This window comes from Venustampulla echinocandica (assembly GCF_003357145.1).
Source record: "Venustampulla echinocandica strain BP 5553 chromosome Unknown scaffold_9, whole genome shotgun sequence".
NCBI lineage: Eukaryota > Fungi > Ascomycota > Leotiomycetes > Helotiales > Pleuroascaceae > Venustampulla > Venustampulla echinocandica.
Window position 1 is genome coordinate 337920 of NW_022474214.1, and position 22004 is coordinate 359923.

At 47.1% G+C, this 22004-nt stretch overlaps 6 protein-coding genes across 6 annotated transcripts; 5 read left to right on the plus strand and 1 right to left on the minus strand.

Moving 5' to 3' along the window:
- Positions 1-4753: 4753 nt before the first annotated feature.
- On the plus strand, positions 4754-5089 carry BP5553_08862 (uncharacterized protein; the record flags this gene model as incomplete). The annotated part of the gene is made up of 1 exon (XM_032017485.1): positions 4754-5089. The coding sequence occupies one exon, from the start codon at positions 4754-4756 to the stop codon at positions 5087-5089; it is 336 nt and encodes a 111-aa protein (XP_031866128.1).
- Positions 5090-5890: 801 nt separating this feature from the next.
- Positions 5891-6978, plus strand: BP5553_08863 (Uncharacterized protein; the record flags this gene model as incomplete). Its single annotated transcript, XM_032017486.1, has 2 exons — positions 5891-5938; positions 6067-6978. The coding sequence occupies 2 exons, from the start codon at positions 5891-5893 to the stop codon at positions 6976-6978; spliced, it is 960 nt and encodes a 319-aa protein (XP_031866129.1).
- Positions 6979-8421: 1443 nt separating this feature from the next.
- Positions 8422-13221, plus strand: BP5553_08864 (Sulphite reductase hemo protein, beta subunit; the record flags this gene model as incomplete). Its single annotated transcript, XM_032017487.1, has 4 exons — positions 8422-8461; positions 8543-8691; positions 8743-13131; positions 13192-13221. The coding sequence occupies 4 exons, from the start codon at positions 8422-8424 to the stop codon at positions 13219-13221; spliced, it is 4608 nt and encodes a 1535-aa protein (XP_031866130.1).
- Positions 13222-14037: 816 nt separating this feature from the next.
- BP5553_08865 (NAD(P)-binding protein) lies at positions 14038-15252 on the plus strand (the record flags this gene model as incomplete). Its single annotated transcript, XM_032017488.1, has 3 exons — positions 14038-14057; positions 14129-14334; positions 14411-15252. 3 exons carry the CDS (start codon positions 14038-14040, stop codon positions 15250-15252), a joined length of 1068 nt encoding a protein of 355 aa, XP_031866131.1.
- Positions 15253-15640: 388 nt separating this feature from the next.
- BP5553_08866 (Aspartate aminotransferase) lies at positions 15641-18827 on the minus strand (the record flags this gene model as incomplete). Its single annotated transcript, XM_032017489.1, has 6 exons — positions 15641-16711; positions 16785-17205; positions 17408-17511; positions 17721-17901; positions 17960-18651; positions 18708-18827. 6 exons carry the CDS (start codon positions 18825-18827, stop codon positions 15641-15643), a joined length of 2589 nt encoding a protein of 862 aa, XP_031866132.1.
- Positions 18828-19533: 706 nt separating this feature from the next.
- On the plus strand, positions 19534-21303 carry BP5553_08867 (MFS general substrate transporter; the record flags this gene model as incomplete). Its single annotated transcript, XM_032017490.1, has 1 exon — positions 19534-21303. One exon carries the CDS (start codon positions 19534-19536, stop codon positions 21301-21303), a length of 1770 nt encoding a protein of 589 aa, XP_031866133.1.
- Positions 21304-22004: the final 701 nt, after the last annotated feature.

Consider the following 22004-nt stretch of genomic DNA (forward strand, 5'->3'; position numbering starts at 1 on the left):
ATATTTCGTATTTGCCAAAGCTGGTTAAAGAAGTAAGAAAGTTGAAGGAATATCTAGCATACATATACATATATATAGTCGCATAATTGCATTAATAGGCTTACTGTAGTGTCGGACCGGGCCGATTAATTCGGAGACATTCCTAAGAATATAGTAAGGCGTGGTGAGGTATTTGTGTATGTTTAAGACCTGCAGAGAGGCATTCGTGTCGGCCTTTTTAAGAAATGAAAGAATACAGCCGTGTTTAATAGAAAGAAAGAAAAGGTCTAGCTTTACCTAATCCTGCGTTCGATTTCGGGAGGGCTGGTGTAACACTACCGTATTTCAATTAAATTACTAGTCCATGCGCTCAGAGATACTCGCTACTCACCAGTCATGATCTACAATCCGAAGTAGAAACAAGGAGGAGTGATCTGCGGTGATTACCGAGATCAGCTAATTTTGCAACCCGTATCCAAATTCAAAAGCCTCAGAATTGCTTTGCTTTGCTCAATAGGAGACTTTCCAAGGTCGCACTTCATTGGCACTGGATTTCAAGAGGTTCCCCAAGAGGTCCGTAGTTAGTCAGATCCTTGACGTTGGGGAAGGCGTAGGTGTCCTGATAGCTCAAATGTCTCAATATCCTATTGTCGGTATCTAACATAGAGGGCCATCCAACATGGGAATCGTGCAAACTGGGAGTCTCCTAACGTGTTTGGAAGTCAACCGGATCGACGATTCATGCCTGATTTTACGATCTGCGGAAGTCTGATGCGGCTTTGGGTGTTCGGTAGATCTGGACCGTACAACTCCAAGAAGTTCGATATTCACGAAGAGCCGGAACGATTCGTCAAGGTTGTTGCTGGCTATGCGCTGATGACGGATGTGGAATTGGGTTTGAATATATTTATCAAGCATGATGGGAACGGCAAGCATGTCGTCGCACGAGATGTGAGGATCTACTTGGAGGACAACCCGATCTGCTAAGCCCGGTTGGTCAATCTCGCCTATTAGTCAATGGGCCCTCCAATTAGTCAATACACCACCCTATACGTCAATTCAATATATATTGACTTTTGGGCCACCCCATTACTCAATATTGACGTATCGGATATATTAACACCCTATTGGTCAATTTAATATACAATTATTAGGTTCCTGCCCTACCCTCCTGAATTGCTTTAGCTTTAACTGAAGCCACTTTTGTTCTTTTCGCCCGTACAGCCTGAGCTTCCCTTTGAGGCTCCATCCTCCTTTTGCTACTAGTACGACCTGCAGCTTGTTGTACAGAGACAGTACTACGATTATTAAATAACTGAACAGCTTTATTAAGCGTAATACAGTCCTTTTTGTGTACTGCGCCTGTTTTGGGAAAGTTGGAGTATATATCCTGACTATGGAGCTTATTCAAAGTCCCAGGGGAATGAATACAGGTCAGCTGACTTTATTGTGTAAGTAGAATATACCCCTAAGACTTAATTAGTAATAAATAAAATAATAAGAATATAACTTACTTTATACTCTTTTCGTAATACTTGTACAAGTATTCTACTTACTTCATTCCCTACTTTTAGCTTTTTTGGGATCTGTAAAGTAGCTACTTCCTGATCACTATACTCAACTACCTGCCCCTTTTCAGCTCTAACTATACGCTCAGCTGTAACTTTATTATACTCACTTACTCTCTTATTTAATTCAGAGAGTAAGTACTTCTCCTCAGCTTGAGGCTCTTCCTGATTAGCTATACTTAGCTCACCCTCCTCTTCCTCATCAGTACTCTCTTCAGCAAGTTCTCTGTTCTGGTTTTGGGGCGAGATATTCGGCCAATTAAGAAGCTCCCTGCCAAACTATACTTGGTATAGGGTAATACTTTTTGGTAAAGTGGAAAGTCTAGTTGTATTAATTACCCAGGCAATAATAGGGAGTAATTTTGACTATTCTTTAATACTTGTATCACCCTGCGCAGCTTATAGCTAGGCTTTAAAGATCTTATTAGCCACTTCCACGGATCCTTGGGTTTGTAAGTAGTAGGCTCGGCCCCTGATTGGCTTAATTACTTTCTCTTTAAGAAAGTCTTCAAGTTCCTTTTTAAATTCAGTTCTATTATCAATTGCCCTATACTTTATTAGCTTATATAATACTAAAGATAGAATAGAGCTACTTACAGCTTTTTTGGGTACCTATTACTGTCTAACCACGTCCGTAAAGGGGTAGCTACTTCAAAGGCTGTCTTGCTTTCCAAGGGCTACAGCTAAATATACCTGGAAAAGTAGCACTTAAGCTGCGCAATCTAGTAGTACGACCCGTCGGCCATAGATCGAAAGTCAATTAGATCAAGAACTATTCTCTCTCCTAGATAGTGCGATTTGATTAGCTGAAAGGGAGGCTTCCCTTTTTACTGTATAGCTCTATTATATTGAGCACATCTTTGTATAATCCATTCTACGTCCTCCTGTGAGATACTGTAGTATAGTTGCTGTAGGCGTTCAAATGTTAGTTTGACTTCTATTTATTATTAGTATAGAGTTTATATATAAAGTTACAACTTACTATAATGTAATAATTTTTCGTATATAGAACAGATAATTTCAAAAGTATCTGAGTAACAGACAGTATACCTTGCAGGGTATAGATTACCTGACTTATCCACCCCACCCCGACGATAGATTTGACTTTTTTGAAGCTCAAAGTTATCTAAACAATAGTACTTTGTATTAATCTCCTCCTGCTTTTCCTTTTTGGAGAGCCCTTGAAGCCCTACTTTTGGGTTCTCCAAATACCAACGGTAGTCGTACCGCTTACAGCTAGTAAGAACTTTCTTTGATTCTCCTTGAGCAAAGCGTTTATCCTAGGCCTCCTCAATCTCTGCTGACCAATTATCTGCTTTCTCCTGGCCAGCAGGAGCCTCTGGGGAGGAGGGGAGAAAGGAAGTGCCTGAGGTATAGACTAATAGATTAGTAATATTAATATATTGATCATGGCGGCCGTATACCCTGTTACGTGGAGTAAAAGGGGGGGTGGAAGTGGAAGTGGAAGCTATATTGGTATATATAAGTGGGGGTGGAAAATAATTGATTTGGATAAATAAGTGGAAATGAATTACAAAGTTGTACTTTGACTAGAATTTGATGATAAGTATAGTATTATTTATTAACAAACTATCATTTTCTAGAGAATAAGAGTATTTGGAATTAATCTAAAGGTAAAACTAACTATTTTCCTGGAAGTGCAGATCCTGTGATTTTTGTACATGGAAGTGGAGATCCCGTGATTTAAGCCCCTTAAAGCCCCCCTAATTGACTGATCGCTATATTAACTAACAGGCTATGATTGATAATCCTATTAATCAATATGCCTTTAATATACTACCCTAGAAGTCAATATATATTGAGTAATAGGGTGGTATATTGGTTAATGGGGAGAAATTGAGGTATGGGGTGGTATATTGACCAATTGGAGGGTCCGATTAGTCAATAGGCGAAATTGACCAACCGGGCTTAGCAGATCGCGTCGCAAAAAGTGATAGTGTGTCGAGGAACAACCTGCTATCGAGGAAAGTAGTTGGCGGGGTAGTGGTCTTTATCCATGAGACCAAATCCCACACGGCACTCCAGAATTCTGCATCATTCCAAGTCCTTGAATCAGGTTCGCAGTTAAGAAATCGCTCCACTATAGTTACCGTCCTTTCTAATGTACACAATTGCTAAAATCATGTTGCTAGGCTTTATCCTAGCCCTACAAACCGAACCAGCAGCTCGTATTCTTCGTTCACGAATAACCGACAGAACCCTCCGGTGATCTTACTATACTATACAGTCGTTTTGACTCAAGTCAACTGAGTATTGCATTGGTCGTCCGCGTTTTCATTTTTGCTAATTTGCCATTACACTCTTTCCTCCGTCTTCTATCAACCTATTCCTAACTCTAGTCTTTATAGACTCGGTGCCGAGTCTAATGTCTCTACCGTGCTGCTACTATTCAAGTTCAAATAACGATTGTAGTAATAAAGCGCCTCTCCCACTCTCAACCTCACGATCTCACCAAATATCCTCTTCGTAGCTCTTCCCTTACTATTAGAACCTCGATTTATATTTATATTGGTACTATTTTATATAGCACTTAAATTTAGCTAATATATATTCGTAGCTATAACTACTAAGTAGTCTTTAAAGCTATATAACTATTCAAGTAAAGTAAAGTAATATATATATAATAACTCGCCGATTATTTTTCTTATAAAAGAGTAACTAGTTTATATAATGTTTCTATTATATAATATATTAATTAACTCTTCTTTCTTTTACTTCTTTATAAATAATTTTATTACTAAATAACTTTCTTTACTGTATATTAATTCTTAATTCGAAAATTAGAATTTACTTTTAACTTTAACTTTCCAGTTCTTTAGTTTAAGCAATTTAAGTTAAATTAAATTACTTTTACTTTTTATTATATAGAAATAAATATTATTAGAGATTAAATTTTGTTAAAGAAATAACTAAAGAATAATATCTAATTAACTATAAATTTAAATAATATAAATGAGAAATTCAATGCTTTTAAATAATATATTTATTTTAGCATATAAAGTTTCTTACTATATAAAGAAGGAATATTGTACCTGATATTCTGCGGGTAGGTTCAACTTTGAATCTAAGAAACAACCTTTACCTAACGCATATCACTTTTCCAGCGTCCTTGTTCGCCCTCAAGCCTGCCAGGGTTCTGGATATTTATGTACCGCGCCTCGCCTCTCACGCATCTCGTTAGCGGCATGCTTTCCACCACCGTGTCTGAAGCGCCGGTCGTCTACGCTGCCAACGAATATCTCACTTTCGAATCCCCAGCGAATATGACTTGCGGGGAGTATATGGGAACGTCTATGTCAAGAACAGGAACTGGCTATTTACTGGACCCAGAGGCCGTCGACAGTTGTAAATTTTGCACGTACCATACCGCAGACTTTTTTCTGAAGACTGTGAACGCTCCTTTCAGCGAGGCATGGAGAAACTTTGGCCTTATGTTGGTGTATATCGTCTTCAACGTTTTCGGTGCTCTTTTCCTCTATTGGCTACTCCGAGTACCAAAGAACAAGAAGAAAGAAGAATAAACGGGTGGAACTGTCGCGCTGCTACGTAGACTTCCAACGGTATGGCTCAGGCGAGACGCGTTTGTGGAGAATAGACTACTCTAAAAGAAGTTTTGTTTTCAAACTATTCGTTGGGCCCAGTTATCAGGTGGATTTTCAAGGCGTAACATTAGCCAAGTAACGATCATTATTGGGATTTCTTTTGTCGTCGATGGAATAGAACCATAGAACAATCAAAATTTTACAGTTTCTCTTTATGATAGATCGTCGGCGAGCACATAATCTACAAGTCGCAAGGAAAAGGTGGCACGTAGAAAATGGTAAAATTTCCATAAAAGCATGCCATTAACAGTATAGACCCCCAGATCAGCCATGATTTCGCCCGGTATGAAATCCATTCCCGCGATGTGCCTGTGGGTAGCGTGTTGTGCACGCAAAGTCATATTACGTATTTGAGCTCGATCATTCAAAATAGTTTCACCAAGTTTCACCAAGTTTCCGACCATGGAGCAGGTGAACCATTCGGACTCGTACTATTTGATTGTAGGGGTATACGGTCGCATCTTCCTCGGAAACGGGGTGATGAAATTGAAATCTTACGAAAAAGTACTTCGTACTGACACGCGATTGCCAATGCCGGAGGCAAATTGTACGCCAAGAAACTATCCATGTACCAAGATAGTACGCGTCGTCCGAGGAAGCCGGGCGCCTTCCTTTCTCTTCAACGACAACTTCCTCCTCTCCTCTCGCCATAGCAATCGTTCGAAAAGCCTTTGTTGCTGGGAATACTGCGAAATATAGCTGCTGCATAGAGCTCCGAAAATGGCCCTCTTACCACGATGGCTACGGTTACGGGTTCCGCGGCCCCGAGTAAGTGGAAAATTCCCCTTTGCACGTTTCGGCCCCTTTTAAGGGTTTGGAGAGTTTCTTGATCGGAGAGATAGGGCAGGGCAGGGCAGGACGAGAGGGAAAAATATGCTAATGGGCTGAATTAACAGACTTTCCTTTATTTCTTCAGTCTGCGCACGGGGGTGGAGATGATATCGCTGTCGATGATATTCAATAAGGTTACTGGATTCTTCGGACTTCTCGCCATCCTCGCAGGCCTCCGATTATCGCCCCTTCAACTATCGATGTACCTCTACTCAGTTGCAGCCGTCATCGTCCTTGCCATGCTGGCACCGCACATCCGCAAACAGGATCCATTCCAATGTCTAGCGCTGGCATGGCTGTATATCTTCGATACCATTATCAATACGGCTTTCACCGCTGCGTTTGCTTTCACCTGGTTCCTCGCTGTTAGCGCAAATAACTCCAACTCCAATATCCCCGGGAGTGCGCCGGGGAGCGGGACGATCGATGATACCGCCGGTTTTACGAGCCCGAAGTATAACGCCTCGGAAGCCGAGGAGGGCCAAGAAGCTGCTGCGATGGGTGCAAGGGCCGCGGCAGCGACTGCTGCGGGCCCAAGTCTTGCGCATGGGATAGTAATCGAGGAGGGCATCACGAGCGTCATGTTCGTGGTAGTGTTCACGCTGATCCGGGTGTACTTCATCCTCATTGTGATGGCATTTGCGAGGCAAGTTATACGGCAACGCATGTATAGTTCCTCCGCTTCGAAAATACACCTCCACAACGACAACGACGGGGATGCCGACGCTCTCGCGGATAATCCTTTTGCGGTTGGAAGGTCGGAAGGCCAAGGCTGGAGGGGGAAGCTGGGAAGGATCATGGTCAAGGTCGGCGAGAGCTACTGGCTGGGAGGGCAGCCGGACGACTCCTGGGTCAAGGGCGTCGATGGGAGATTCAAATCGGCGCGGATTGCCAGCGGACCGCCAGGCACCTTCGAGAGGGAACGGAGGGCGAGAAGCGGGACAGGGCCGCCCGCTCCACAACGACCGGGGAAGTAGGATAATGCACGATACCAGCTGGCTGTGTAGCGGAAGGGAGGGCAATATTCGGACCATGTGGAATAGAATACCTGGGCATTTTGCCCGCGGGCGTTTTTGGGTAGGCGACAGGGGAACATTTTCTGGTCGTTCCTTGAGCGACGCTACTCCATGGCGGGGAGTTCTTTGGGGAGTCGTATATATGGAGATATTATACATATGTAATGAATGATGTAGAGCGAGCATATAATATATACCTACCTTTAGCTATGTACCTACGTAATGAATGATCTGGAGAAAGTCAATGATATAGAAGGGCACCCTCTTGGACAATATATTACTTGGTACCTACTACACGAATTGGTCTGCACGAAGTATTGGGGAAGCAAGCAAGCTGTCGTCCAGGGCTACCAGTCACTCACTAACAGGTACCCAGGTACCGAGCTCATCCCATTATAGATAGGTACTACGTCCAGTACATACTCTGTCCCACGAGGTCGTCTAACTAATCATCAATTGATCATTCCGCTCACTGTAGGATCCTCATTTAATTAATAATATGTGGCCTATTCCAAATACCAGGAGCATGGTACATGTACATGTACTGTACTGTGCTGTACTGTACCTATGCAGTATGTCTTGGAGAGAACGAAGCGTGGTCAAATGCAAAGCAGACCAAGAAGTAGACAGGTAGACAGGTAGACGGTTAGACGCAACATTACAAAGAAGACCGTCTAGACTCTCCCGCCGCCGGGCTCTGGAAGCCCTTGTTGACTCAGCCAGCGCACCGCGTGATATGTCGCCTTATTGCGCGGTGTCGCCGCATCAGCCCACGCAGGGTGCGCCCAGCGAATTGCGTGCTCAGCGATGCGCAGGAACTGACATTTCCCGGCGATGCTATTGGTGGGCGCTGGCTGACAGTTTCTCTGGCCCCCCCGCATCCCCCACCATTGCAATAGCGTCACGCCCGGAGTTGAAGGGCACTTGGGGGGCTCTGCGTAGGCTCTTACAGCGTCTGTCCAGCGTGTCTACAGCGTATCTACAGCGCTGGATGGGGTTCTTCCCGCTGCAAAACCAGCTGCTGGCTAATAACCCCACGCCGGCGCCGGAGCGCCCTTGTTTACATGCCGGCCGGTTGCGACAGTAGAGTAGCGCTTTTACTTGTTATACTGTCACGGTCACTGAAGACACACACCCAAGCAGAAAAATCACGCCGACAGCCTTTTGCTTCTGCCAATTGCTGCTGCCATTGCCAATTGCCATTGCCTCTCTGTCTTTGGCTGCTCTTGGTATTCGGACTACTGCCGAGGACTCGATTTCTTTTTCTTCTTTACCTCCTCCTGATCCTCCTCCTCCTCCTCCTCTCCTCTCCCTCTTCCTCTCCCTCCTCCTCTCTATCTTCACCCTCATCCCCATCCTCCCTCACATTCCTCGCCGTCTGGGGACACTCACTACACTAACACCATGGCGACGACCTTGAAGATCCGCTCTCCTGGAGAGGCAGGTATGTTTGGCTACACTCTTCTCAATATCCATATCTCCTTCCAGTAGCCATTACTAACCCTCTCTTTCCTGGTACCCATAGTGGCGCGAATTGCATATCTGTCCAGTGACACCATTATATCCGTTCAGCCCGCCCAGTCCATTGACTCCGAGTTCTCCTCGCATCTATACAGATACGCTGCCCGCAACGACAAGAGTATAGTAGCAGGCACCGAGAACGGCGTGCCCGAGGTCAGTACCAGCGCAAACCGGGGGAAGCACACAAGCTAACCTGCCCTTTAGATCCAAACAGTCCGGAGCAACGCAGATCCATTATTATCAGTCTTCACCCCAATCCGCAATGGCAAGCTCGTATCCGTCACTACCACCTCCTCGATCCTCGTTGCCTCGGTACCTCACCTCTACCGACTAGCAGCCCTCCCTGTCGTCATTCACGTCTCGCTGCACCCAGCCCACTATGCCGATTATTCATCCATCACCGCAATCCGAAATACCGGCTTTACCTTCCTACAGTCAGAGACGCTGCAAGAGGCCCAGGACATTGCATTGACTGCGCATGCCCTCGCAATCAAGTCCGGCAAGGGTGTTATTCACTTCTTCGATGCCCTGTCTTCCGCCGAGGACAATCACATTCCTTTTGAGGATGCCGAGGTTGTAAAGGAAATTTTGAATCTGGGTGCGGTGAAAGCATTCCAGAGCAGCAGAATTGGCGGTACCAGCATATACGCCGATGATGGAAGAGTGGCTACCATTACGGAGGGGGTTACACAGACTACGCCAATGACCGGGGTTGAGGGTGCTTCCAGCCTGGCAGTGGAAACCATTGCCTCGGAGCTTCCATCTAAAGCTTCCTCAGTCGGTTCCTTAAAATCCGAGCGGGAAAGCAGCGTTGAGAGCAAGGCGACCATTTCTTCCGCGACGACAGTGGAAAACGCCACGGTACGGCCAATCAGCTCAGACGACGTCTACAACTTCGTCTCTGCCATATGGGCTCAGCTCAAGCAGACCGTGGGCAGAGAATATACACCTTTCCAATACTCCGGCCCGTCAAACGCCGAGGATGCAGTATTCATTTTCGGTTCCGACGTGGGAGCTTTTGCGAAGGCAATTGATGCCGCCAAGCCTGGCGAAATTTATGCAAACGTTGGCGTTGTCACTGTTCGACTATACCGGCCTTGGTTGGGGTCGAAACTCATCGCGACAATTCCCAAGTCCATCAAGCGGGTGGCAGTTCTGGAACAAATTCGAAGAAAGACAACCAAATGGGGTCCTTTACTCCTAGACCTGCTTACGACGCTAAAAGCGAGCCCTGGAGGTGGTGTTGAGACGATTGTTGGTCATCAATTGGGTTACATTACCGCAGATACCGTTGGACAAGCTCTCCGTGGCGTCTTCCAGAACCTGAAGTCAGAAAAGCCCTTTCAAAATCTCGAAGTTGGAAACCCGCATGGACCTGAATCATCCCAAGTTCAGGATTTCTCGCAACCAAAAGTCGAGTCAGCGTACATGAAAATTTTGGACCAAATATTTGGCAACCGACTGTACCTTGCCAATGCGATTGGCAAGGAGAATGCCGGGATTTCACCTGAACTTGCTTCAACTCCCGAATTTGGGTTTGGTTCTCTTCTCGCTAGAAAAGAGCACCGTCAAAAATTCATCCGTGAGGTTCAAACCGCTGTTGCAAGCTCAAATACCGCTATCCCAGAAGAGCTCAAATCTTTGCTCTCAAACTGGGCAGCGAGCGTTGAAGACGACAAGAAGGCCAATGAGCTAGCAGACCAAATAATTGCTAAGCTTGAGGCCAGTGGTTCTCCGCTATCGAAGCAGCTTCTCTCAAACCAAGGTCTTTTCCGCAAGGAATCTCGCTGGCTTGTCGGATCGGATGCGTGGGCTTACGATCTCGGTAACTCTGGGGTTCACCATGTCATCGCTTCTGGCGAGAATATCAACACCCTCATCATCGATTCTACACCATACTCTGAGCGATCCGCTGCTGACGCTGCACGGAGAAAGAAGGATATTGGCCTGTATGCCATGAATTATGGAAATGCATATGTTGCCTCGGTCGCTGTGTACAGTTCATACACCCAAGTCCTGCAAGCGATGATCGAAGCAGATCAATTTGACGGGCCATCTGTGGTGGTAGCATACCTGCCGTATTTCAAGGAGACCGACTCTCCGTTGACCGTCCTTCAAGAGACCAAGAAAGCTGTCGATCTCGGATATTGGCCATTGTATAGATGGAATCCTCAAAATGAGGCGCGAAGCGAGCCAAATTTTTCGTTGGATTCTGAGCGCATCAAGAATGAGCTTAAGGACTTCTTAGCTCGTGACAACCATCTCACTCTCTTAATGAAGAGCCACCCGGAGTTTTCCTCTCATTTGTCCGAGGATTACGGTTCTGAAGTTCGGGCACTGCAAAAGCGAAATGCAAAGGACGCTTATGCCCAGCTTCTCGAGGGCCTTTTTGGTGCACCATTGACCATCCTGTTTGCTTCGGACGGCGGCAATGCGGAATCACTTGCAAAACGTCTAGGTAACAGGGGTAAGGCACGGGGCCTGAAAACCATCGTCATGGCGATGGAGGACTACCCCATCGAGGACCTGCCGACCGAGGAGAACATTGTCATTCTCTCCAGTACCGCTGGACAGGGTGAGTTCCCTCAAAATGGCCGCGCATTCTGGGATGCAATCAAGGACAACACCGAGCTTGATCTTGCCTCTGTCAATTACTCCATCTTCGCCCTTGGCGACAGCCATTACTGGCCTCGCAAGCAGGATAAGCACTACTACAACAAGCCAGCAAAGGACCTTGATCGTATCATGTCCAATCTCGGGGCAAAGCGCCTTGCAGATATTGGTCTTGGTGATGATCAAGATCCGGATGCATACCAGACTGGTTACCAAACCTGGGAGCCGCTCATTTGGCAAGCACTTGGTGTTGACAAGGTCGAAGGCTTACCAGAGGAGCCACCCCCAATCACCAACGAGGATATCAAGATCGAGTCCAACTTCTTACGTGGTACTATTGAAGAAGGTCTCAAGGATACGACAACCGCAGCAATCTCTGCATCTGATCAACAGTTGACCAAGTTCCATGGAACCTACATGCAAGACGATCGTGATCTCCGCGATGAGCGCAAGGCACAAGGTCTTGAGCCCGCGTACTCTTTCATGATCCGGTGTAGATTACCCGGTGGTGTTTCGACTCCAAAGCAATGGATCCAGATGGACGACATCAGCAACAGCTTCGGAAACGAGACTATGAAGCTGACAACCCGTCAAACATTCCAGTTCCACGGTGTTGTCAAGCATAATCTCAAGTCAGCCATGAAAGCTATCAACCAAGCCTTGATGACGACCATCGCAGCTTGTGGTGATGTCAACCGAAATGTTATGTGCAGCAGTCTGCCAACAGCTTCAAAGTATCACAAGGAGGTGTATTCATGGTCGAAGAAGATATCTGATCACTTGCTGCCAGCAACAACTGCATACCATGAGATCTGGCTGAAGGATGAGAACGACAAGAAGACCCAGATTGCCGGAAACGCCGTTCAGGACTTTGAGCCATTGTATGGCCCCACCTACCTACCAAGAAAATTCAAGATCACCATCGCTATCCCTCCCCACAACGATACTGATGTTTATGCGCACGATATCGGTCTCATCGCTATCAAGGGCAGAGATGGTAATCTGGCAGGGTTTAACCTACTTGCTGGTGGTGGTATGGGTGTGACGCACAACAACAAGAAGACCTATCCTCGAACTGGTAGCATGCTCGGCTACGTCGCAAAGGAGCAAGTGCATATTGCTTGCGAGAAAGTAATGCTTGTCCAACGTGACCACGGTGACCGTAAGAACCGCAAGCACGCGCGGCTGAAGTACACCATCGACGATATGGGTGTCGATGTATTCCGTGGCAAGGTTGAGGAAATATGGGGACAGAAATTCGACAAGGCGAAACCATTCAAGTTCCAGAGCAACATCGATACTTTCGGATGGCAAAAGGACGAGACGGGCTTGAACCACTTCACATACTTCATCGAGAATGGTCGCATTGAGGATACAGCTGATTTCCAGATGAAGACCGGTCTTCGGGAGATTGCAAAGGTTCATAAGGGAGAGTTCCGCTTGACCGGTAACCAGCACTTGATCCTCAGCAATGTCGCAGATGCAGATATGCCCAAGATGAAGCAGTTGATGGCCAAGTATAAGCTCGACAATTACCAGTTCTCTGGTCTTCGTCTCTCATCCTCCGCATGTGTCGCATTCCCAACCTGTGGTCTTGCCATGGCCGAAAGTGAGCGATACTTGCCAGAATTGATCACAAAGCTAGAGGGTGTGATCGAGGAGAATGGCTTAAGACAAGAGTCTATCGTCATGAGAATGACAGGTTGCCCCAACGGATGCGCTAGGCCTTGGTTGGCAGAAGTTGCCTTCGTCGGGAAAGCTTTTGGCGCATACAACATGTACCTAGGTGGAGGTTATCACGGCCAGCGTCTCAACAAGCTATACCGAAGCAGCATCAAGGAAGACGAGATCCTCGAGATCATGAAGCCCCTGCTGAAGAGGTATTCCGTAGAACGCCAGGAAGGCGAGCATTTCGGCGATTTCGTCATCCGCATTGGCATGATCAAGCCCACAACAGAGGGCAAGACCTTCCACGATGATGTAAGCACCACTCCCCCCCTTGAAACCTAACACACCCAAATACTAACTAATATATCCTAGGTCGCCGAGGAAGAATCTGACGAAGAATGATTGGCATAAATAAAGGCATATCTCCATATCCATTTGGCATGCGTGGGCGTTTCTTCACGGGTTATGCATTTCATCTCATTTCCATTCCCAGTCATTTTATTCCCCAGGGGACGCGGTTGTATGTACCTTACCTATTCCTGCTATACCAAAAATAAAAATCCGCCCCTTACGTACCAGCTCTCGCGTCGGACAAATACCTTTTTCTTTTGATAAATAGCGGGCAGGGGGGAGAATTTGTATATCGGGATGTTTTTTGTGAGGGTATAGGTAGGGGCTTGTGTTTATAGTTTGTTGGGGCGGGGAAAACGTATATATTAATTTCAAAGAAATATTTTTCATGAGCTTGGATTTTAAGAGTGATAATATGAAAATTGTAAGCTTGTATTATGTATGGAAGAAGAAGGTTGGTTAGTGAGTGGTGAGGATGAATAATTAATCAACTCAGGGAATGTACAATATATATATATTATTAAGCCTGAATTCTTATATGCTGTTGTTTCTTTTTATAATCAGGTTAATAATTGAGGAATCTGCGATGTACTTATTGTAACTTATATTCCAAATGTCGTCAACTCATATTAATAATACACGATCGTGATCTCAAGTATGAGTACTGCCCCGCACCCCGGTTTTAATTGCGTATGACGAAATGACCACCGCCAGGAGCTGATAAATCAAGCTTGACCCCACTCCTGTTGGGAAGACTTATACAAGCAAAGAACAAATAAATTATTTAATGGGCCAACAAAGTACAGAATCCCATTGAAGTTTATTATTTTAATTAGACATTGGACTTATTCAAAAAAGCAGACAAATATGGCGCCAAAGATATTCATGTAAGTTGATATATATGGAGTAACCTAGCCCTACAAACTTTCCTGGATATATTATTGATATCCCTATTTAGCACTGGAGTAACAGGATACATTGGCGGCGACGCGCTCTACGCGCTGGAAAAAGCCCATCCGGAGTATGAATACAGCGCGCTGGTGCGGGACTCAGAGAAAGGCGCCCCGGTAGCAGCTGCGTATCCGAAGATACGGCTTGTGTATGGGACATTGGATGACTCGAGTGTGCTGGAGGAGGAGAGTGCTAGGGCTGATATCGTTCTTCGTAAGTACGGTACCTACCTAGGGATTGTTTCCCTCGGAAAAGCTACTAGACAGATTACTGATACGTACATATACAGATACCGCGGATTCCTCAGACCATGTCGGGGCAGCTACAGCAATCGCCAAAGGTCTAGCAGCTGGCCATACGAAGGAGAAGCCCGGGTTCTGGATCCATACGTCTGGTACAGGAATCCTCACTTGGAAAGACACGGAGACAGGAACGTTCGGGGAATCGCCTTCGCAGCCGCCGTACGATGATCTCGAGAACGTCTCTGCACTGACTTCCCTCCCGGACCACGCATTCCACCGAGATATCGACAAGATCGTACTCGCCGCATCCTCAGATGCTACGAAAACGGCAATCGTGTCCCCGCCCACTATATACGGCCCAGGCCGAGGACCAGTGAACCAGAGAAGTCGACAGGTTTACAACCTTGTGAAAATCGCGCTCCAGAGAGGCCAGGCTCCACAGCTGGGGACAGGTCTATCGCAGTGGGATAACGTACACCTCCACGACCTCTCCGCGCTATTCGTCCTGCTCGTCGAAGCTGCTGTTAAGAATGACCCGAGCATGGACGCGAAGCTCTGGGGCAGGGAGGGGTATTTCCTCGCGGAGAACGGGCATCATGTGTGGGGCGAGATTTCTAAGGCTGTGGCTGAGGATGCGTTTAAGAAGGGGTATATTAAAGAGCGGGAGTGTATAGTTATGACGCCGGAGGATGCGAAGGTTACTGCGGGTTTCGAGGCGCTGTCTTGGGGATTGAATTCTAGGGGCTTTGCGAGGAGGGCGAGGAAGTATTTGGGGTGGAAGCCTGAGGGGAGGAGTTTGAGGGATGAGATTCCGTTTATTGTTGATAGTGAGGCGAGGACCTTGGGGTTGAATCCTGGGTTTGCGGAGAAGGCTGCTGGGGGGAAGTAGAGGAGGGGTGGGCGGGGGATGGGATAGGTTGGTTTTTGGTTTTGCCCCTGAGTTGGCGTGTTGAGGGGTTATTGAGACTCAATGTCTCAAATATGCTGAAGAAATACTTCAGTCGTAAAAGAGTTTACTCTCTATATTCAGGACATTGAGCTATGGCACGTTTATTATCCATTGGCAAGGGTGCAGGGGAGTCAACTAACTACCATAGCACCATATCTCCAACAAGTAGTTGCAAATTATAGACAACTATTCCACATCGAATGGGTTTGGAGGTGAATTGAGTTTATACTAAAGTTACAGGACAGATATCTTTTGTCTAAACCATCCTAACTACATCTTCTTAGCAAACACGAGCCCCTCATTTATCTCTTTACATCCTTGAAGATGGCTATTGGGATTCCCTCACAACCTTATCCACCGCCTTGGCAAAATACTCGACATTGTTAGTATTTAAGCCCGCCATACTGATGCGGCCATTCTTGGTCATATAGATATGGGCTACCTCTCTCAACTTCAAGACCTGCGCCTCGTTCAAGCCGGTGAATGAGAACATGCCGATCTGATCCGTGATATGGTTCCAGGTCCCAGGGGTACCGAGTTCCTGTAGCTTGTTCTTCAGCGCATCTCGCATGGTGATTATCCTGCCGGACATAGTCCGCAGATTCTCTTCCCACTCCTTGAACAGCGCCTCGTCGTTCAGGATCAAGCTTGCAACTCTTGCTCCGTAGGCGGGGGGGTTTGAGATCTCAGACCGTTGTAGAATAGCGAGCTGAGATGCAATTCTCTTAACCGTCGTCTCTGCGTCGGTTCCTGGGTTGGTAACAAAGTGGAAGCATCCAGCACGCTCACCGTAGAGACCGAGGTTCTTGGAGAAGGACTGCGCAATGCAGAGCTCGAAGCCTTGCTCGACGAAGTAGCGGACTGCCCAAGCATCCTTCGCAAGATCGCCTGAGGCGAAACCCTGGTATGCGCAGTCGAAGAAGGGGAAATGTGACTTCTGCTTCAGGATCTCGGCGAGTTCCTTCCATTGGTCCTGTGTGGGGTCAACACCAGTGGGGTTGTGTGCGCAGGCGTGCAGTAGGATGATGCTGCGCTCCGGTGCTCCGGAAATGGCCTTTTTCATGCCCTCGAAATCAAGACCCTTTGTCTCCTTGGAGAAGTAGGGGTATGTGGCGATGGGAATATGTACATTGGAGAAGATTTGGTTGTGGTTCGCCCATGTTGGGTTGCTGAAGTAGACGGTGGGCTTTCCGGGGTAGAATTTTGAGAGGAAGGCTCCGCCGAGATGGACGGCTCCTGTGCCGGAGATGGTTTGCAGACTGCACACGCGCTTCTCTGCAATGGCCGGTGATGAGGCGCCTAGAATCAACTTTGCGGCGGCAGAGGTGAAGGATGCGAGGCCGGCGATAGGGAGATATTCGTGGTTTAGAGCGGGGTCATTTCGAAGAATCTCGTCGGCCTTAGATATAATATATAGAATCAGCACAGTCTTTTTGGATTTCAATCTTGAATGGGCTATGGATGGCAATTACCTTCTTGACCACGGGGAGAACCCAGGGCTTTGCATCGTTATCTCTGTATGCTCCAATTCCAAGATCTACTTTCTGGGGATTGGTGTCTGCTCGATAGGCAGCCATTAGCCCGAAGAGGGGATCTTCGGGAGCTTGGGGCACGGCATTGGCGCCGAAGCTTGTTGTATTTGAGGGAGACATGTGTGCGGTGATATTCTGCAATCTTCTGTTTGGGGTGCCTGTGGAGTTGTTTTTGGTTGAGTTTGAGTTTGAGTTTGACTTGAAGACTGAGCTCGAATTCTGTGGGGAAGTATGGGGTGACATAGCGTGGGGTGATGCAGCGGCCAAGCGAGCCTTAGTGAATAAAATCCGAGTCGTGGAGAGAGGTCGGACTCGTGCAGCAATTCCCGGTGATTCTGGTGGTTCTGGAGGTTCTGGAAGGCTTAAATGTATATTAAAATATAGTATGCATATGTATGTACAGTGTATCGATATTGCTCTGGGCTACATGACGTTATAAGGTATGTTTTGGTGCCCTTCCCGGGGACCCTCCATTCCATCGGTTTACCATTAGTGCACCCGAGGTCCCCCAGAATAAAGGCCCCATGTGACGGCAACGGTCTCTAGTACTTTCACAAACTTACCAGGAACGCGCACGCTCCGAACCGCATATGACGAACTTGATATTTAAACGTTCCAATGTCCGATTATGATTAGGGGTAGTAAGTAAAATGCTTGTTGTATTCCACTAGTCACAAGCGCTTTGTGTTGTCATTCCCATTCATCACCTGCTCGTCCATGCCGAGAGACCGAGTACCGAGTAACTATTCAGGACTCGCAATCTCCATCTCCCAAGCCCGACCTCTGCGCCCCCAAGATGAACCTGGTATATCTTCATCATATAATCAAATCCCAAACTACTAAAAATGCACTGAGCCCGCATGAAGCATAAAATACATATTTTGCAGTACTCTTCCGCTCCGTGGCCTTCTTTAACTGTTTGTTGCCACCCCCAACATTCTCTGTTGTGAGGAACGAATCAGATACCAACTGATCGACGTGCGCTGATTGCGTGGCGAGGTTGTTCACCAGTTGTGCCTGTAGCTGGCCGATTTCAACAAGTGACTTTTCAGCAGTCCTGCGCGTGGGTTAGTTGACACGGCATTTCAATTTCGGGGTGGTGCACTCCGACATACTGGACTTGGACCAAGGTAGACTCATAATGCTTCAGCATATCCTGGTTCTCCTTCTCAAACACCTGAATCTGCTCAGGGGTTAACTCCTGCTCCGGATCCAGCTCTTGGCTCTCTATATGATGGGCAGCAGTGCTGGCTTGGTGCTTCGACAGAGGGACAGACCCGCCGTCTGAGAAACCACCAAGCTCTGGCATCTGGCCAGCTCTAGAATTGGCCAGCACACTCTTGTTCTTCTCCATCTCTCGCGTTATCCGCTTTTCCATCATCGACGCCTGGAAGCTTCCACATGCCTGTAATTTCTGCCGTAGATACCATAGAACGCTCTCTCGATGCCCACTGATCGTGTTGGCTCGCGCCTCTTCCAGCTCCTGTTCCGAGGATTTCGTCTGCCCTGCTCCTCCTGCAGCCCAACTCCCAATTGCCCCCAGGCCTAAGCGCGCATATTTCTTGCGTGTGACGGTAGAGTCAGTGTCCTGGCGTAGTTGTTCCGCTTCTGCTAAATTTCGAATGCTTGCATTAAGCTCGCGCAATAACTGTTTAGTCTCGGCATCGATTTCCTCCCTTTGGCGGTCTGTTAGGTATTTCCATTGTGTGTCTTTTGCTAGATGTGTGCGTCTCGGCGGGGGTGCAGTGGAAAGATAGGACTGCCGTATATTTCGGAGGTAGGCATGGAGAGTTGTAATATGTGAGTTCTATCCACGGAATGGTTAGTTGAGCGGAAGGCTAATTAATGACCGGAAATACTTACTATTCGGTATGCTTCCTTAAGGAACTCGTCAATGTTTTGGAGAGTCAAAGACGGCTTCGCAGTGGGCGGGGCATCATGGCCCTTCAGGAGCTCATTGAGGACAGGTGTGAGGTCGGTCATGGTGGTAGAGCTGGATTCCCCGGTTCTGGAACACTTGAATAATTCGCAATCCGACCAACAGGCCTCAGCAGATTAGATAAAGTCCGCCTCCAAGTTGGACTGGAGACTGGGGTAACATGAAGGTTGAATAAATTCGAGAGCTTTATGGAATGGCGTAGCACCTCAGTCCCAGGCACTCGAAGCTTTGCTGGTCGGAACTTGATCCCAGTCGTTGATGTGGCTGTGTGGCTAGAGTATGTGGCGCATTGGACAGCCAGCTCCCGAGATTCTGCCGGCTGATTTCTCAGAGCAGTGTCGTCGTTGAGACTTCTCCTCTCAGTATATTATTTTATCTGCCCAACACATTGCCTCACGAACATCCCATGAGCGCCTATCAATCAGTAGACGATTGCTCATCATGAATTTATTCTCCCTCTCCTGGTTTGCCCGTCCAAGCCCCGACGTCATGTTCGAAGATCCGTTATCGCACACTCGGGATTCAGTGCCGAGATGGTCTAGTCGTGCTGACGGGTACTAATGGGAATAAGTCGATGATGGTAGGGTGTGCTGCAAGCCTGTACGAAAATCAGTATGTGATATATATACGATAAGTGGGATACGATGCGCTTCATTGCTTCTTTCCATTCTGCTTCATCGTTGCTTTAGTGCTGCATTTCATACTTTGCCGCAATACAGTATATACTACACAAGCGTTTCACCCGCTTTTATGGCGCAAGCAGAAAAACAAGACGAAGAGCTTGAAAAAACAAGGCAATTTAAGACCCCTCAAAATAGTGGCAGCCACCGAGATGCAGAATATCAATCAATGCCATCCCCAACCCCCGCAAACATCCAGCATCGACTGGAGGCCCCTTTAGAGACTCAGGCTCGTGTAGACCAAGATGGCGAACGGGACCTCGAACAGTTGGCGCCTGTCGCTACTGGACCCGTCTACTCTGCTTTCAGCAACTGGAAGAAGCGATATATCGTTCTTATGGTCACATTGGCTGCGTTTACCTCTCCCACGTCTGCCAGCATCTATTTTCCCGCCCTCAATTCTCTTCAAGCCCACCTGGGCGTCTCAACCGAGCTCATCAGTTTGACCATCACGTCTTACATGATTTTTCAAGGACTGGCTCCCACAGTTTTCGGGGATTTAGCAGATATGGCAGGCAGGCGGCCAGCTTATATCCTCGCTTTCATCATTTACATGGGTGCTAATGTTGGACTCGCGTTGCAAGACAGCTATGCTGCATTATTTATTCTGCGCTGCGTACAAAGTACAGGAAGTAGCGGTGCTATTGCCTTAGGATACGGCGTCGTTGCAGATATCTCAACGAGCGCGGATCGTGGGAAATACATGGGGATTGTTGGGGCTGGGACAATGGTCGGTCCCGCTTTAGCTCCAGTTATTGGCGGATTACTTTCTCAATTTCTAGGCTGGCGGGCTATATTCTGGTTTCTCGTCATTATTGGCGGCTGTTTCCTGTTCCCCTATGCCCTCACAGTACCCGAAACCGGTCGCAATGTCGTGGGAAATGGCTCAGTTCCTCCCCAGGGGTGGAACATGACCGTGCTCGAGTGGTATCGTCTTAGAAAAGAAGAACAGTCGTCCGATGGTCTTTCGAGATCTGCTACCGCGGAGGGGCGACACCGTCAGCAAGATGAGCTTGCTCGGGCTCGGAAACTCCGCTTTCCAAATCCTCTCAAGACTATACATATAATCATGGAAAAGGATATGGCACTAATATTGATCTACAATTCCTTACTCTATACGGCATTCTTGGATATCGTGGCTTCAACTCCTCAGCTATTCCAAGAGATATATCACTTCAACGATCTTCAAATTGGACTTTGCTATTTACCGTACGGTTGTGCTTGTGCTGTTTCGAGCTTCACGAGCGGCGTTATGTTAGACCGGAACTACAAAAGGGTGGCGAAACAGATTGGTTTTACTATTGACCGAAAGCACGGTGACGATCTGGCACACTTCCCTATCGAGAGAGCAAGAATGGAGCTTATCTGGCCCCTCTTAGGCTTAGGCCTTAGCGCGTATCTATGTTACGGATGGGTCCTGGAAAAGAATGTGCATTTAGCAGTTCCATTGATCCTTCAGGTCATCATCGGACTCACTATCAATGGATCCTTCAATGTCCTTAGCACGCTGGTTGTGGATCTCTACCCACAAAGCCCCTCCACTGCCACGGCTGCCAATAACTTGGTCAGATGCCTTATGGGTGCTGCCGGAACAGGTATCGTCAGTATCATGATAAAACACATGGGAAGGGGATGGTGCTTTACCCTCATTGCTCTAGTCTGCATCGCAGCGATGCCCTTGTTGTGGGTTGAGTTAAAATGGGGACCAGTATGGAGAGAGGAACGAAGAGTTAGGTTGGATATAATTGCCAGGGAGAAGCAAAGAGCAGAATCACAAGAGGTTGACGAATCTAGTCCGAATGATGAGACGGAGGCGCCCACTTCCGAGAAAGAATCATGAGGGAGAGAGGTTTTTCTTTTTATCTGTCTGATACCCTATATATTTTGTTTGCATCTTTAGCGCTGTATAGTATATGCTAGAATCTAGAGATTCTATTCAGACTTAAGTTAGGCTGAATATACTATATCCTAAATCCTCACTTCACTTCCTTCTGGCCTACATGACCCCTCGCCGCTTTACTCACCCTCGCGCCTCCTCCCAAATCTTTATTCTTTCGTCCCTTTTTTCTCCGGGTCCCTGTAACGATTCGCCCTACTTTCGTTTCAGATAGTCTTCGACACATCTCAGAGTAGCTGCAATAGCAGTTTGTAAGCTTTATCTCATAGAGGGTTGCGTGGCAGCTGGATTATTTTAATCACGGCCTTATAGAAGTACCGAAACCAGATGTTTCTGAGCTTTAAAACAGCCACGTAATTAGTTGCGAGTATTTGCAGCTGGTTTGGTACCCGTATGCCCTGTTCTAATTGAGTTGTTGAATCGAGCATTCTTTGAACAATGTCGCCTCATAGCAGGTTCACTCCAACTGAGGCAATGCCCACTTGACCATCCACTCGGACCTAAGCACCTCATCTATTGTCAATCGTTCTTCAGGTCGATACTTTAGTATACCTCGCATTAAATTAAGAATCGCCTACGTCTCTTCCTCTCCAAAAACCCCCGCCACCTCTCGTTTCCTTCTATACTTTTGCACAAACTCCTCA